The sequence below is a fragment of the Apteryx rowi genome, unplaced genomic scaffold (assembly GCF_003343035.1).
Source record: "Apteryx rowi isolate R43461 unplaced genomic scaffold, aptRow1 scaffold_803, whole genome shotgun sequence".
Classification (NCBI taxonomy): domain Eukaryota; kingdom Metazoa; phylum Chordata; class Aves; order Apterygiformes; family Apterygidae; genus Apteryx; species Apteryx rowi.
The window spans coordinates 207967-223915 of record NW_020451098.1 but is presented as its reverse complement, the minus strand read 5'-3'; the positions used below and the strand labels follow the sequence as shown (position 1 = coordinate 223915).

At 39.8% G+C, this 15949-nt stretch overlaps 1 protein-coding gene across 1 annotated transcript in view; it reads right to left on the bottom strand.

The window, feature by feature from the left end:
• The window catches only part of PEX7 (peroxisomal biogenesis factor 7), a gene marked incomplete at its 5' end in the record, with an annotated part of 51073 nt that overhangs the window by 21316 nt on the left and 13808 nt on the right, over positions 1-15949 (bottom strand). Inside the window, 3 exons of the mRNA XM_026089236.1 lie at positions 6028-6083; positions 10590-10703; positions 11127-11233. Coding sequence (XP_025945021.1) covers positions 6028-6083; positions 10590-10703; positions 11127-11233 — 277 coding nt within the window. The remainder of the gene's footprint in view (positions 1-6027; positions 6084-10589; positions 10704-11126; positions 11234-15949) is intronic.

Here is a 15949-nt window from a genome sequence, read left to right as displayed (position 1 = left end):
CAAGGCCCCTGGAAGAAGCCAATCCCTGCTTTTTTAACTTGGACCTAGAAGCCTTCTGAGAAACCATACTCTGCAAACTAGCTGGCACTGTATCAGTAAAAAATGTTAGGTAAGATCACATAAATAACATTGCACAGACCACCATGCAGTATTTCACAAGAAGTGCATTTTAGGCATAAATGAAATTAAGCACTTTATATAAGACAGAATGCTGATACAGCACTCTATAAGGTTAGATGTGTGGACAGCACAGCACTTACACTCTCAGGCTTCTGGCACCAACCACAGAACAGGAGTATCACTGGCAAGGCACTACTCCTCAATGCATTAAGCAAGAGAATAACAATTAGCCTAAGCTTAGGAAGAGGCTCTACAGCACTTATATGTTTTACTGAAACAATGACATGCCTATAGGCGACATGAGTATTACATTAGCTCACCATCCAGTTCTAATCTACAAGAGAAGGGCATGATTTTTGAAAGGAACAAGCCCATGCAGAGAATGAAAATTTAAAGAAGAGACTGTACTGTTAAACTCACTGATTTACCATTGCCTCCTCACCTTCCCCATCTTCCCTGAGGAACGTGATCTATTGCAGCCCTCCAGTCATGCAAGCTGTCCCACCACGTCTCTATAACCCCTATGAAGCCATAGCTCTGCAACTGCACATGGATTTCTCATTCCCCCTGTTTGTTTCCCCTACTGCATGCATGTGTCATGCTGCTTTCACAGGGAAAGTGCAAGAGCCTCTGACATTATGCTGTTTCCCAGACACTTCTTCACTGACCATCATCATCACTTCTCTTCAAGTTATGGTAATACTTCTCCGACATACCTAGTTTGAAGTCCTCCTCACTAGGTTAGCAAGCCCACTTAGCAAAGACATTCTTGCCCTACTTTGTCAGATGGGTCTCCTGCCTGCCTCACTGTGCTCACTGTTCAAGAGAGCCCTGTGGTTGTAAAGGCAAAGCCCTACTTCTGATACCAGCCATGCAGCCAAGTACTGACCAGCTGGATATGTCTTTCCCACTCACAGGATCCTCTCAGAACTGAGGAAAACATTACCTGGGCCTCCAGACCCATGTAGCCACTGTCAATACATTCACAGCCACCCCTGTAACACTAGGGCCCATACAGATAAGCAGAAAAAAAGCCATGTTCTGAGGACTGGACAAGCCATAGCAGTCTCTCCACAGCCTCCTGGATCTTGGTCCACAGGAGGCAACAAACTTTCCAAAACATCAAGTTGGGCTGGCAGATAGATGCTTCCAATCCCCACAGGAGGGATTCTCCAGTGACTATTACCCACTTCTTTCTCTTTGTGAAGACACTTGATTCAGATGCAGCTGACTGACATCTCCCCAGATTGAGCTTGTTCCTGCTCACCTATTCCCAGGACACTAGACCTGTTCTCTAACTGCAAATCTGAAAGTGGAGAAGGAGCCTGTGTTGTATTGCCAAAAGTAACAAGTTTCCAGCCTCCCCCATCCCATCTTGGTGGGGGGAGCATCCTCTGCTTCTTGAAGCATAGTCTCTAGTTGTCCCTCATTCCTTGAACTGCGGGACCTTGGAAAGGTCTCTAAGAAGACCCTGTCAATCTTGTGTTTATGTTCCTTGATGATATGTAGTCTGCTCACCTCCTCCTGCAGCAACCTTCACCTTAGTGAACAAGAACATGTCTCCAACAGGCAAGGTCACCATCACCCCCAGCTCCAAAGGGAGTCACCAGGCACTCCCTGCAGCCTGAGACCTGGAAGGCAACACCCTCCCCCAGAAGTGCGGTACAGGTTTAGGCCTCTGATGTGCCAAGGACAATTGCTTCAGCAATTGTCTTCCTGTGGCATGTCACCCATCATCACTGCACAGTCTCAAGCAGTCCCACGGTGYCTAGAGCAGAGTTTCTGAGCCCCTTTGCAGCCCTGCATGTTTGTTCACTCACTCTGGGAGCTACACTCCTGCCTACCAGTTACACAGCTGCTCCCAAAACTGCATAGGTGCTTGGCACTGTCTGTTCAGCCCTCAGTTAAAGAGAAGAGCTGTAGGCACCCCCTAATCAGGACACAGCAAACAGAAACTGTCTGCTGGCAGCAAAAGCTTCCAGAAGCTAACTCTCACTGGCAGCAATTTCTCAGTCTCCAGAAGTTCCCATCATAAGATAGCATATCTTAATGCAATGGAAGAAGGAGGGAGGGCTGGCTTGATTCCCAGCTTTCTCAACTCCTTCTTCCTAGCACAACACTCCTGGCACTGCCCTGACCTCAAGTCCCTCTCCGTAATGCTCAGATACCCACTGGTCTTTCCATATCCATGAATTGCCATATCCTCACAACTTCCTCCTCCCCTCACTCCCAAATTTCCTGCATCGCCTCTCATACCTTCACCAAAAGCAGAATGCCACGCTGCCCAGGACATGGAAGGGCAGGTCCAAAGCAGAGTGCCACTGCTACCCAGCAGGTGCTTGTTCAATCAGCACATGATCCCTGGCTGGCCTCAAGCTGACCAGAAGAGTAGCTAAGAGGCAAATGCATCTCTTGACTCCTAGACTTCCACCTGCTCAGCAGGCCACCAGCCCAGTAGCAAAGCAAGCACAACAAAACAGGCCACTTCTTTTGCCTATGTAAGGCAGCAGGCCAAAGGATTTGTGTGGCCACAAGAATCCCACATGCTATCTGTTACCCAGGCCCAAGCTAAAGATGAACATGCCTGTCTGTGAACAAGTTCTGCTTATTTTCAGACTCAAACTTCAACAAAGTACATCAAGACCGACCATGACATTAACAGCCTGTTTCATAAGCGGTGAAACTCCTGAATGTAACTACCATGGGTAAGGCTAAGTGTCTTTCAGCTGGCAGCTGAATCATAGTCACAGGGACCAGGTCCAGCCACTCTTAAAGAAATGCTGCCTTGACCCAGTCATCAAGATCACAGAAAATATTCCCATGCTGTGCTTTCTAAAAAGATATACGAAGATAACTGAAGCACAACTTTTTAACTGAAAACTCTTTTACCTTTATTATCTGATAAATAATAAGATGAAAAAAAAGAGATTGGAAGTTTGCAAACATTATAGTTTATAAAAGAGGAATGGGATTGAGACACCAAAACAGGTGCACAGAACCTTTTAGCAGAAAACTCCACAAAAAAATAAACATACTAAAATTACAAATTCAATATTATAAACACAAACTAATGGGAACAACGATATAGCTGATTTAAGTATGACAACTCAAATGATTAATGTTATATTCCTGGTTAATTTCTTTCACATTCAGAGCACATATGTTTTGAATTTTGAACACAGGAAATTGAGTTGTGGCTTCCAGAGCTCTATTGTCTAATGTATAACAAAACACTTTGGTACTTTTGTTGCCTAGGGCAAAACAGTAATATACTTGCTGCAGGAAATCTAATTTTTAATCATTTAATTTATCTTAATGGTTCTGAGTGTGGGATTTTACATTTAATAAAACCATTATTCCCAGGTGAAAGGTGCTTTACAATGTAAATAAGCTAATGGTGTACCCCAGGTGTCAAAACTGGGTACAATATTGTTCAACTTATTCATCAGTGACCTGGATGAAGGGACAGAGTGCACCCTCAGTAAGTTTGCTGAGGATACAAAACAGAGAGGAGTGGCTGATCCACCAGAGGGCTGTGCTGCCATTCAGAGGGACCTCGACAAGCTGCAGAGACAGGCAGAGAGGAACCTCATGGCGTTCAACAAAGGGAAGTGCAGAGTCCTGCATCTAGGGAGGAATAACCCCAGGTACCAGTACAGGCTGAGACCTGACATGCTGGAAAGCAGCTCCGCAGAGAAGGACCTGGGAGTCCTGGTGGACAACAAGGTGACTATGAGGCAGCAATGTGCCCTTGTGGCCAAGAAGGCCAATGGGATCCTGGGCTGCCTTAGGAAGAGCATTGCCAGCAGGTCGAGGGAGGTGATCCTCCCCCTCTACTCAGCCCTGGTGAGGCCACATCTGGGCAACTGTGTCCAGTGCTGGGCTCCCCAGTACAAGAGAGACACAAGCTCCTGGAGCAAGTCCAATGAAGGACTAGGAAGATGATGAAGGGCCTGGAGCATGTCTCCTATGAGGAAAGGCTGAAAAAGCTGGGCCTGTTCAGCCTGGAGAAGAGAAGGCTGAGGGGGGATCTCATCACTGTGTTTAAATATCTGAAGGAGGGTGTAAAGAGGATGGGGCCAGATTCTTCTCAGTGGTGCACAGCAATAGGGTGAGAGGCAACAGGCAGAAACTGAAACATAGGAAATTCCGTCTGAACATAATGAAAAACTTCTTCATTGTGAGGATGACTGAGCACTGGAACAGGTTGCCCAGAGAGGTTGTGGAGTCTCCACCCTTGGAGATATTCAAAAGCCATCTGGACGCAATCCTGGGCAACCTGCTGCAGGTGACCCTGCGTGAGCAGTGGGGTTGGACTAGATGATCTCTAAAGGTCCCTTCCAATCTCAACCGTTCTGTGGTTACGTAGACACAGACATACCGCCAGTGAGATTTTCTACTGTACAACTGCAATGGTTTAGAGATTTGCTTTCTCATCAGTGTAAATTTGAACTGGGGAGTTTGGCATCCTACCCTAGGAACAGATGCAACATCAGTCCCTGAAATGTAAGCATTTTTGTATGCCTCAACCATAGATCTCTAGGCATTTTTTAAAACGCTTCTTTGGGGAAAAAAGCGTCTCTCCTTCCTGTTTGTATTTCCAATAAGTTTATCAGCTGGTTTTGAGACGATAACACACTTGTCAAGAAACAGAGAGAAGGAGTTAACTTGTTTCATCTAGCAGACAATAAAAACTCACGTTAAAGACAAGTTGGTAAGGACTGGCTCTTTCAAGTCAGTGAACTAAGAGATTTGTACCTCAATTTTTTCTCCACCATCAGGTTCAGAAACTCTTCATGGACAAGTAAAACTATCACTAGATTGGATCAAGAGCCCAGATAAAGAGGGAGTATTCCAGCTCTACCAGTCTTTGAAAAAGTTTTTTCAAAATATACGGGATTCCTACGAAGTGTAGAACACTAACTTCGTATTGTAATTATACATCATATTATGGCACTTACTATTGAGACACATACACAGGCACTGAGAGTCTCAACAGTTTGCAAAGGTGTGGATTAGCTGTAGATAGACAGCTAGTATGTTAAAGCAAAACTAGTACAGAGCACATACAGTGTTGCTTATTACTTGTGCTGCCGTCTTAGCAAGGTTTCCCTTAGGAAACAGAACCTTTCTGTGCTGTCAGACCACTTATGACGCAACCAGAGGTTGCATTAATTGGGATGATTTGGGCAAGTGTTATAACTTTGCTGTCGCTTGTGAAGGCAAGAGGGCTTCTCCTGTTTATAAGCGTACTGCCTACCATATTCAGTCCATGTTACAAGACTAAAATGTAGATCAAAGCATGTAACTGAAATATTCAGGAATGTACTTCATAGTGTATTGACTTATGACACTGTATATCCTAGAGAAGTCTTACTACAAAGTCAGACCTCTTTATTAAATCAGCTCAATCATAAAATCCTCTGTAGCAGTATCAGATTTACTTGGCAGCCAGGGGAACTTGCTGAAGAACTTCACACATACTGTGGAACAATACTAAAGCYTCCTCAGATACAGACAGGAGGAAAACTTCATAAAAGGTTTAAATAAAAATGAATCATAGAAACATATATTAAGTCACTCATCTATATTCATTTAAGAGGTTATTACCTTCTTATCAGAGACTATCACAGCTGGACACAGATACATTCAGCAGAATGATGGGCAGAGGCTTACAGAAATTATCTGTCAGAGCAGATATCATTCAGACGGGTGACTGAGCTAGCCTTTAAGCCTTTAACCCATGCATTTGCAACACAGCTTATAAAGAGAGAAAACATCTGATAGCAACATTAACTGCAGTTCAGTATGTCCACCCTAGAACTGTTCTCTATTGTAAGCCACATTAAAATAGATTTATCATTAATATAGATTACTTGTTTTTATGCAATAAAAAAACTACTGTACCTTACAGTAAAATCATAGGAGCAAGAGGCCAATAAAGTTGCATGGAATGGTGAAAACTGCAAGAAAACAAAACAGAACAACTTTTAAAGTATAAACATTGTGAACATATTCAGAGACTTCTTGAGAGCAGAAAGTTACTGAAGTTTAACTAGTTAAACCGTCTTGGTAGGTTCCATTTCATGCCGCAATAGAACAGACTACTTCAATAAAACAAATTTAGCCACCATGTTTCTAATCACAGGGAATGCCCTATGGGATCCTGGCTGTGTTTGATTTAAGCAACTCTGCTGTAAAATTAAGATGTTTTAGGACAGTCATATAAATGGTCATTAAATTCTGCTTTTGGCTGAAAATCTGAGTATCATTTCATTATATAAAGAAAGTTTCAGTAAAGCTGTGTGACCAGTTTATTTTTCCAGCTCAGTTAGTGGGATGCGCTTAAATTGAGCCGTACTGCAGAGAACTTAGGATTTATTTTATTGGCATCAATTCCATGTGCTAAAATTCTGAAATTACTTAAGGAAACGGGAAAATTTGAGTTAAGTTGGAAAGCCTAACTTTACAAGTTAATCTTTGTAAAACTTTACAAGCATTCCCAGCTAAGGAAGAGAAGAATTTTCATTATTTTGCTTTTTTTATCCCTAAACAACAAATCAAAGAGAAGCAAAGAGCACTGAAAACCGCAGTTCCTACAAAACTACAAAGTAAACTAACAAGCCCAAGAAGAACTCAATCTAAGATCATAGGACTGAGACCTGTTCAAGTTCCTACAGATGCAGAGCTTACTTGCAACGCAATTCTTAATCCCCACCAAGTCTGCTGACAGACTTACCTTGCCTGCAGCAGAACTGAGGGGAATATATGCTTGAATTCTAAACTCTAGATTTCCTACAATTTTTCTGCAGGAAAAAATCACAACAAAACACTTTTTTCTTCTGCACCTTAGAAGTATGAATAATAAACAGGAGGAAGCCTGAGGGGCAGCACAAATCAACAGCACATTTCCCACATACTCCTTCTTTGCATCTTTGTTCTCATAGCTTCTGATGAAGCAAAATGATCTTGTCAGAGCTGAAGAGCAGTAGTGTCATTAAGCTTAAATATCCTAGCATCTTACCTAATACAACTCTAACAAAATACTTAGGAGGAGTGCTACACACATAAGTTAAAAGAATTTGGGTAATGCTTTTCTGCTACAAAGAAAGAGACTTTAAAAACTTTGTTCCGCTTAACTGCAAGGTATTATGACTATCATTTGACCAGTTTTACATAGACAAAGGAGACCAACATATCATCCAGCCTGACCTCCAGTATTTCACAGATCACTCATCCAAGTATCTTTTTAAGTAAACCCAAAGACTGTAACTAAATTTCAGTATATGAGACCGAAGACAGCAGAGAATAAAAGACACCAAAATGCACCAACGCCAAAATCTCCTGCAAAGGGCTCCAAATGATCTCAGTGTACTTATAACGTCCTGCAATGCAGTGAAACACCACAAGAAATCCACAAGAATCCTGACAATATAATGTTGGGTAGAATTCCTGCCAGCCTCAGATCTGACAAGCAGCACAACCCTGAACAAGTGAATAGGATACAAAAGACAGAAAACCAAAGAGTGTGATTTCATGGTTGGCTTAAGCTAATTTAAGACTGCACTGCTGCCAAGACCGGTGGGCTTCCCTTCCCTTCTACTTCAGGCCATGTGTTCCTGCCTCCTCCCTTGTGTCAGGGCTTGCAATTGTGTGGCATTTCAGCAATGAACTGAGTCAGCTTAATGATTCAGATAGAAACTAGTCACAGGATTTTCAGCTACAGCAATGAGCTGAGCCAGCTTACAACGTTTATAATTGCTAGTGTTAGCACAACAGAGGGGAAGGGAAGATGCAGTGGTTGGGAGGGCAGGCCTATATTTAGATAGCATCCTGGTCTTAATCCATTTAGGCTAACTGGCCAGTCACACCACATAACTGTGGATGTGATGCACCACCTCTAAGCACTGGCCCACCTTCTTTTATCTTATGTCCACAGGGGCTATGTCTAACTTGAAATGGCAGCTATAAAAGCCTGCTAAGAGGGATTAGAAGTCATGTATTCTCACATACCTCTTCCTTATACACATATACATATACAGCCTCCCCACTGTCTCCTTAAAGCCACTTACTGAACTGACCTCAAAGCTGGGTGTGAAAAAAGTTCTACCTTTGGCCTCCTCTTAACAAYCATTTTGAGGCATGTCAGAAGAGTGGGGCATTATGGGCCAAAAAATGGAAACTTAAGGTGAGAGACTGTATAAGAAGTGCCCTACTTCATCAGACCAGTGGTCTATCTAGCCCAGTATTCTGATTCCAACAGAGGCAACAGAAGATGCTACTTAGAAAGAGCATGTGAACCTGGGCGCTTCCTGTCATCCATTTCTCTCAGACTGTACTTTTAGCTTCTGGGAGAATATTAGCATAGAATCACAGAATTGCTGAGGTTAGAAGGGACCTCTGAGAGCCATCTAGCCCATCCCACCTGGTCAAAGCAGCATCAGCTACAGCAGATTCCTCAGGGCCATGTCCAATCAGGTTTTGAATATCTCCAAGGATGGACACTCCACAACCTCTCTGGGCAGCCTGCTCCAGTGTTTGACCACCCTTACAGTAAAAAAAGTTTCTTCTTATGTTTAAATGGAATTTTCTGTATTTCAGTTTGTGCCCATTGCCTCTTGTCCCATCACTGGGCACCACTGAAAAGAGTCTGGCTCCGTCTCCTTTACTTCCCCTCATCATTCACACACATTGATAAGATCCCCCCTCAGCTTTCTCTGCTCCAGACTAAACAGTCCCAGCTCTCTCAGCCTTTCCTCATGTGAGAGATGCTCCAGTCCCTTCATCATCTTAGTAGTCCTTCGCTGGACTCGCTCAGGAGCTCCATCTCTCTCTTGTATTGGGGAGCCCAGAACTGGAAACAGTACTCCAGGTATGGCCTCACCAGGGCTGAGTAGAGGGGAAGGATCACCTCCTTCAACCTGCTGGCAATGCTTTGCCTAATGCAGCCCGGGATGTTCGAGAATAGAGATATTAGAAATGTTATCTGTCTAGTCCTTTTAGCACCTGTTTATTGACCTACTATCTGTGAATTTTTCTAATTCCTTCTGAACCTGATGACACACTCTGCCTCTGCAACCTCTTGTGTGACAAATAATTCCAGAAATTTACTATCAGATACGTTAAAAACAAAGAAACAAACAAAAAAACTTTCATCTGCTTCTAAACCCATACCCTATTATTTTCATCAAGTGTTCCTTAGTTCTACTATCACAGGACAAGGTGAATAACAGTTCTGCATTCAGTTTATCCATTTTATCATGAAGACTTCTTGTTACGAATCCCTTTGTGGCAGATCTGTTTTTAAAAGTTTCCATGTCCCACTACCTGCCAGAGTGTGTCACTCACAGCTGTATTGATTCAATTGTCTTTATGGCTATGAAACTGGAGCTGCAAAATGATCTAGGTTAAAAAAAAAATCTCTTAACATCACTGCTACTTTTTTGTTTTTAAAGAACATTTCACAAGGCCAAATTAAAGCATGGTCACGCAGGAAATAAATTTGAAAAAAGACTGGACAACTACCACCGGGGAGAGCTGGAAAGAGTAACCAGGATAAAGGGGAACAAGAGCTTCTCAAACTGTCTAGCCACAAGGATTTGTGATATGGAACCAATCCCTTAGTTACATCTTTTTCTGACAAATCAGAGCCCAAGCACAGTAACTTTTAAAGCTGTTAGAACCAGATCAAAAATGACAAAGCTATGTGAAACAAAGTACTGGCCCATGATTAAATTTTTCTGACAGTTCAGACTTCCTAGAAAATAGTAATAAACATACCTCTTCCTGAAAGGCTTTATAATGCTCAGGTATTGTCTGTGCCACACTAACCTTATACCAAACCACAGACTGGTGTTCTGCAGCCAGCATAAATGACTAACTGCAGGCACTGACTAATTTGAAGAAATGCAATCATGTATCCAGATCAAATACGGATCAGTGGGTGATCTAGTAGTACACAGACCCAGTATAGTCATCTGTAGCTTCTCATGCATAAGATTTCTAAACCCCTTTGAACATATTAACATTTTCTTTGTATGCACAAAAATACACATTCACAGTGAGTTCTGTAGCCTGCCTTACGTGAAYGCTGACATTCTGTATGGAAAGAACAAGATACAGCACCATTTAAAAAAGGAATAAGGAAAGATATTTTCTCTGTCTTGAACTTCCCATATAACTTAGCCAAAGCAAACCTCCTATCCATTTCTCAACCTCTGGAACACTCCATATGGAAAAATATTGCCTTTGATGATGACATTTCCTTTGAAACCCCAGCAACCTGCTAAACATCAAAATGTTTTACTGTGCTGAACTGAAGGCTTCCAAAAACATTCAACGTAACAGCTAAAATCTTGAGTGCTTATTGCTTTTTTCCTAGTTACTAGATTATGTTAAATATCGCTGCTTTCCTGGAAAACTTGCATAATAATTCAATGATGGGCTATGGTGAATAAAATACAACTTACTTTCACTCTTCTGATAGCATAGGTATGACCAAGCAAGACGAACACTGGTTGCCGGACGTTCCGCAAATCCCAGCCTTTCAAACTACAGTCAACTGCACCAGTTACCAGCAAATTCTGATGATTTGAAACAACGCATATATATCAGCACAATTTAACTATTAAACTGACAAGATGCATATCAGGGAAATGTTGGCTACTAAAGTTAAATAAATCAAACAATACTGATGAATAAATCATAAATGAGGTCCCCATTGTGTTAATTAAAAGAAAATAAAGAAGTACAAACTATTTCCCCACTAAAGACTATTCTGTCTACTGTGCAAAAGAGTAACCAAAACCCCAGGTCTACTTATGCCATTTACCTCTTGGAACAACACTCTTCTGGAGATGTAGTTAGTGAATGAAAGTAACAAGCAACCAGATGTATTTTTATTGCCATATAAAAAGAAAAGATATTAATGCAGCAGTTATAAAAAACCCCAACTATTTAATGAAAGTGATTCAGTTAGAAAAGCAGTTGGACAAACAGGATTATACCTCATCGTACTTGCACCAGTCACAGCTCAAGATCTCAGCCTGGTGGGCTGGAATCACGAGTTTGACTCCTGGGGCTTTCACATCCCAAACTCTTAAAGTCTGGTCACCTGAAACAAAGAGAAATTGATTCAATTCATCAACTGATGAATCAGTTAAGAGATAGTGTTAGTACAGTAGTACTCAGTAGACAATGGTTTCTCAGCTCTGTGAAATACAAACTATGACATGAGGATGCTCAGGCCAAATAAAACAAGCACAGTAGAGACACAGAGGTCAGAGATGCACACAAGGAAGCAGAACTTGTTTCATTTTATCAGCAACACTTCCATTATTTTTTTAAACTCACAGATTTTATTAAAAGGTAATGGGGTAAAATATTCAAATACATTTTAGTCAAGGAGGAGCTTACGGTCCATTTCATAATGAACTTGGAAGATCAGAATGACGAACAAGTTTTCTCTGCAAGTCAGCACAGAAAAGTACCTACACTCATGCTCTTGGTCTGTAGAAAGTGAAAGGTAAATGCAACTTACATCCAACTTCTTTCAACGAAATGAAAATTGAAGGCACTTTTCCTGTACTAGTTATGTGCTAAGACTGCACACAGATCTTCATTGAAAGTTTATAAGATAGTGTCATTTTGCTACAACTGTTATATATATTAAAAGCAACATTTGCTCTAACCTCAGAGCACACACACAAAGGTCTTTAGAGAGGAATTGAGGGAGTATGGCCTAACTTAAAAGCTCTGAATCACCCGAGCCTCTCTCCTTCCATCAAACTATGGATTGTCTTCTAGTCCTAAGGCTTTTTAGTCTTACTAACTCAGTTGTTAATGGCTTACAAAGATACACAGAAGACTGTCGGTACTGACAAGACTACCATGCTTCTCAATTACATTAATCACGATATTCTCATTAACCCTCAGTATTTAACTTTGTATCAGCAAAAATGGATTTTTTACAAGAGAGAAAATTAGAATCCATAATTGTGCCTGTATTCATGCAAGACACATGAAATCACTAGAAGCTGCATCTGAACATCCATGGTTTGTACAGGAGGCATACACCAGCACTACCTATACTAAAAACGTTTTATCTTGCTATTGAAGAAATTCATAAGGTAAGAAATCATCAGGAACACTTCTGAAAATCCTCAGAATGGTTATCATCAATAACTTTTATGCTGTTTATCACATCTGATTCCTGTTTAAAAATTAACACTTTGATGGTTTTAGTGCCCAAATCAAGAATGTTTTATTTTCAGAAACTGTGGCAACTCTACCACTAATTCTGATGTCATTAAAGGTATCGTGTTGGTGTTAAAATATACAGACAGGCACACAATATCACAGCTCCTCTCAAGAATATGGCTACAGTTTAAACAAAATCATCCCTAAAATGACAATGGCAACATTCATATTGCAAGAATTTCCAGGTGCTGTAGACTCAGTAAAAAGACATAAAAATTTGGAAGTTTGAATACAAAAACAAAGCGAGAGCTTGACTGGAATGCATGGCATAAGAGTGGTCTCGTGACTATGGTACTAGAGATTACAAGAAATTTTGCTCTAATTGTTGGCTTTGCCTCAGACTCCATGATTGTGAGAGATACTGTGCTCTTGGTGGCTAAATTCCCCACCTGTAAGATGGGAACAACACATGATTTCTCCATTTTCATACCCCTTGCCTATTTTAATACTTTCAAGAACAAGAATGTCTGTTACTCTGTGTGTGTACAGCACTCCCCACAATGACACCTTGCCATCAGTTGAAGCCCCAAATATCACAAATATCACTACCACACTTGTAACAACAGTGCAACATATGGAGAGGAGCAAACACGATCAGCAGGATCTTGGTGAAAAAGGCAGTATGCCCATCCACCCACTTAGCCTTGCTAATCTGCCTGCTCACACAGGACAGATTTCGATTTGAGTCCTAAGACTTTCGGAGATATAATAATGTATTTAGAAAGCTTTTATTTTATACTTGATCAGATAACAGATTTGAAAGGGAAGCTCATATTTCACTGCAGACAGGACAATTTTTATATGTAAATAAATATATAAATCCAGGTGAACCAGAATGAACTGCTGCAAGGACAGGCCTCAGTAGCATTATTAGGGCCAAAAACATTTGGAAAAGTAACTTAGCCAGTCAGTAACAGTTTTGACCCCAAATATACAATTTTCCCAACTATTTCATTTTTCTTAATAAAAAAGGCTGACCCATGAGAAAAAGTTTTTTTTCCCCCCATTTTCTCTTTTTTTGATCTGTTTGAAAGGCCGAACTTAGATGTTGTTAATTCTGGCTGGTCCTATTTGTGAATTATTTTTAATGAGTCAAGCACCATATAAGCGAACCTTTTAGTCAAAGGAACAGACYGAATTAAAGCCAAAAGCAAATCCAATATTTCCATTTAAGCTGCAAGTGAAAGAATCAGAAAAGAGGTTTTTTTAGTTTAGCTGATAAACAGTGTAATCCTGACACATCACACATTTTAACAATCACTGTTTTTAGCTCAAACATCTTTCCATGCCCTCACAATATATTATTTTACAATTCACTTCAATGAAAATTGCTGTTAATTATCTCTGAATTTCCACATTTCCATAATTCCTTTAAATCTGCATTACCAAGGTTGCATTTCTTCCATATGACAAAGCAGAAGTAGGATAATAATAGTTAAAAAATACATGGAAAGGACACCAAATACAATCACACTCACTAACAGCCACTTCCAATTGGCATCCCAAAGTAAGCAACCACAGAAGTGGCCAACATTTCCCCCACAAAATATTTCTATTTTTGTAAGAAGCAATTTCTCTATGGCAACAGATTTCTACTGGTCTGTTAGATAATTATGATGCCAGATTTGTTTGTATATTGTACTTGCTTTCTTTCATTTTAATGAATATTTGTGAAATCTTGGACGAATCAATAGAACTACACAATATATACTCATCTATTCAAAATTTATGAAAGAAATACTAATCTAGAAGTATATCATCCCCATACAAGGGATGAAGACTGCTAATGCAAATGATTGTATTATAGTGAAGAGACATAGTTTATTTGAGATTTAAATTTCATGTAGGTTTCATGTTGACTTTTTGCTCACAGATGTATTACCCACATTAAAAAATCATTATGCATTAAGGCCAGTGAGAACAACCAGCTAAGCAATCAATGCCAGACAGCGCTGAAGTACAACATTAACCATACCACATAGCTTGGCATTTAAGAGATTAATAAAAAAAAAAAACAAGAAAACTCACACTGTCTGAAAGCAGAAGGTATTCTAATCAGGACAAATTTTTTCAAGAACCAAAGTACTGTTAACTTAAAATTTCACTTAAAAAGATGAAGCTGATTTTGTGCATCCTAAAGTGAGAAATCTGATCTTATGACACTTCTCTCATCAAGAGAAAAACGGATAATATAGCTTAAAGTACTGTAGGAAAAGAAGTCAGCACAAGAGACACGAGTATTGGCATACATGGTATAACATCAAAAAAATTGTAATTAAATTATGCACTTATGCCAAGCCATTGAACAATTACAAGTTAATTTTTGCTTGCTTATATGTTTTTTTAGAAGATGGAAAAAACAGACTTAAGTATTTGCTCAGAATCAAACAGGAAATCTGTAGAAGAATAGAGCAGAACTCAAATCTCATGACTCTCAAAAACAGTCTTTCTAGGTGTTTTAAAAAGATCATGCTGTACATTTCTATCATAAATAATATAAAAAACCTAGGATCTACTACAGGATTAATAAATCTTATGGTATTCCACATAAAGAGACAGAAATAGAGTGACACAAATAAGCAGTTTTATTAAAACACCTGATAGGATTCTACTGAATGCACAAAATCTATTCCCATATAACACAAACTAGATATCAAGTAAACATGGAAAATGGAAACAATGGAAATGTACTTTCCAACTGGTAATTTTTCAGTCTGATAAAAAATTCTGTAAAGCTAAAATCAAAACAGCTTGAGTTTCCTCAGATTAGACCTAGACAGAATCTTCTTCTGAAAAGAATAGATTGTTAAAAACAAACAAACAAACAAACAGAAATTAGTGAAAATTTTCATTTCAATATTTTCTAAACTAAATAAATACAAATCTTAGGACAGAATTTTATTTCAAAATTGACCTATTCTAGTCTACCATATTATTAAGCCATTCTTCAGTGAATGGAAAAGTTCGCTATATACCTAACTAACCCAAGTCACCCAAAACTTCTTAATTCACTGTAGAAAAACCTGTCATTTCTGCTCAACACTGAAACATTATTTTACAAGATGACATTCTAATATAAAATATTATAACCTGAAAATGCTTTATATTCTAGCAAGCGCTGCACATAACACTTCACTATGGCTAGCACATATCATAAATTGAGGGCCAGACTCATTTCTTGAGAAATGTTTCCAGACAGCTTGCAAATCAGAGGTTCATTCGGTAAAGCTTACTGAACGCAAGACACAGATGAATTCAAAACCATGGTGGTACATCTTGAAGCAATAGATTTCAAATGAAAATACCCACATCATTTCATTATATAGATCTGACAGAACAAAGCAGGCAAATAAATTATATTTTAATATCTTCTAGTATAAACAGCAATTTAGCAGAACTGCAACAAAATGCAGCAACTCTGTAGTCAATTTGCTCTTTAGATGTCTGATTTGTACAACAGAAAGCCACGCGCTAATTCGAAGCCCCTTATTCTATCTCCTGAGTATTTGGATTCCAAAAATGACCAAGTTTTTCTCACTCTTGCAAGGCCTTGAACCTTGTTCATGATGGC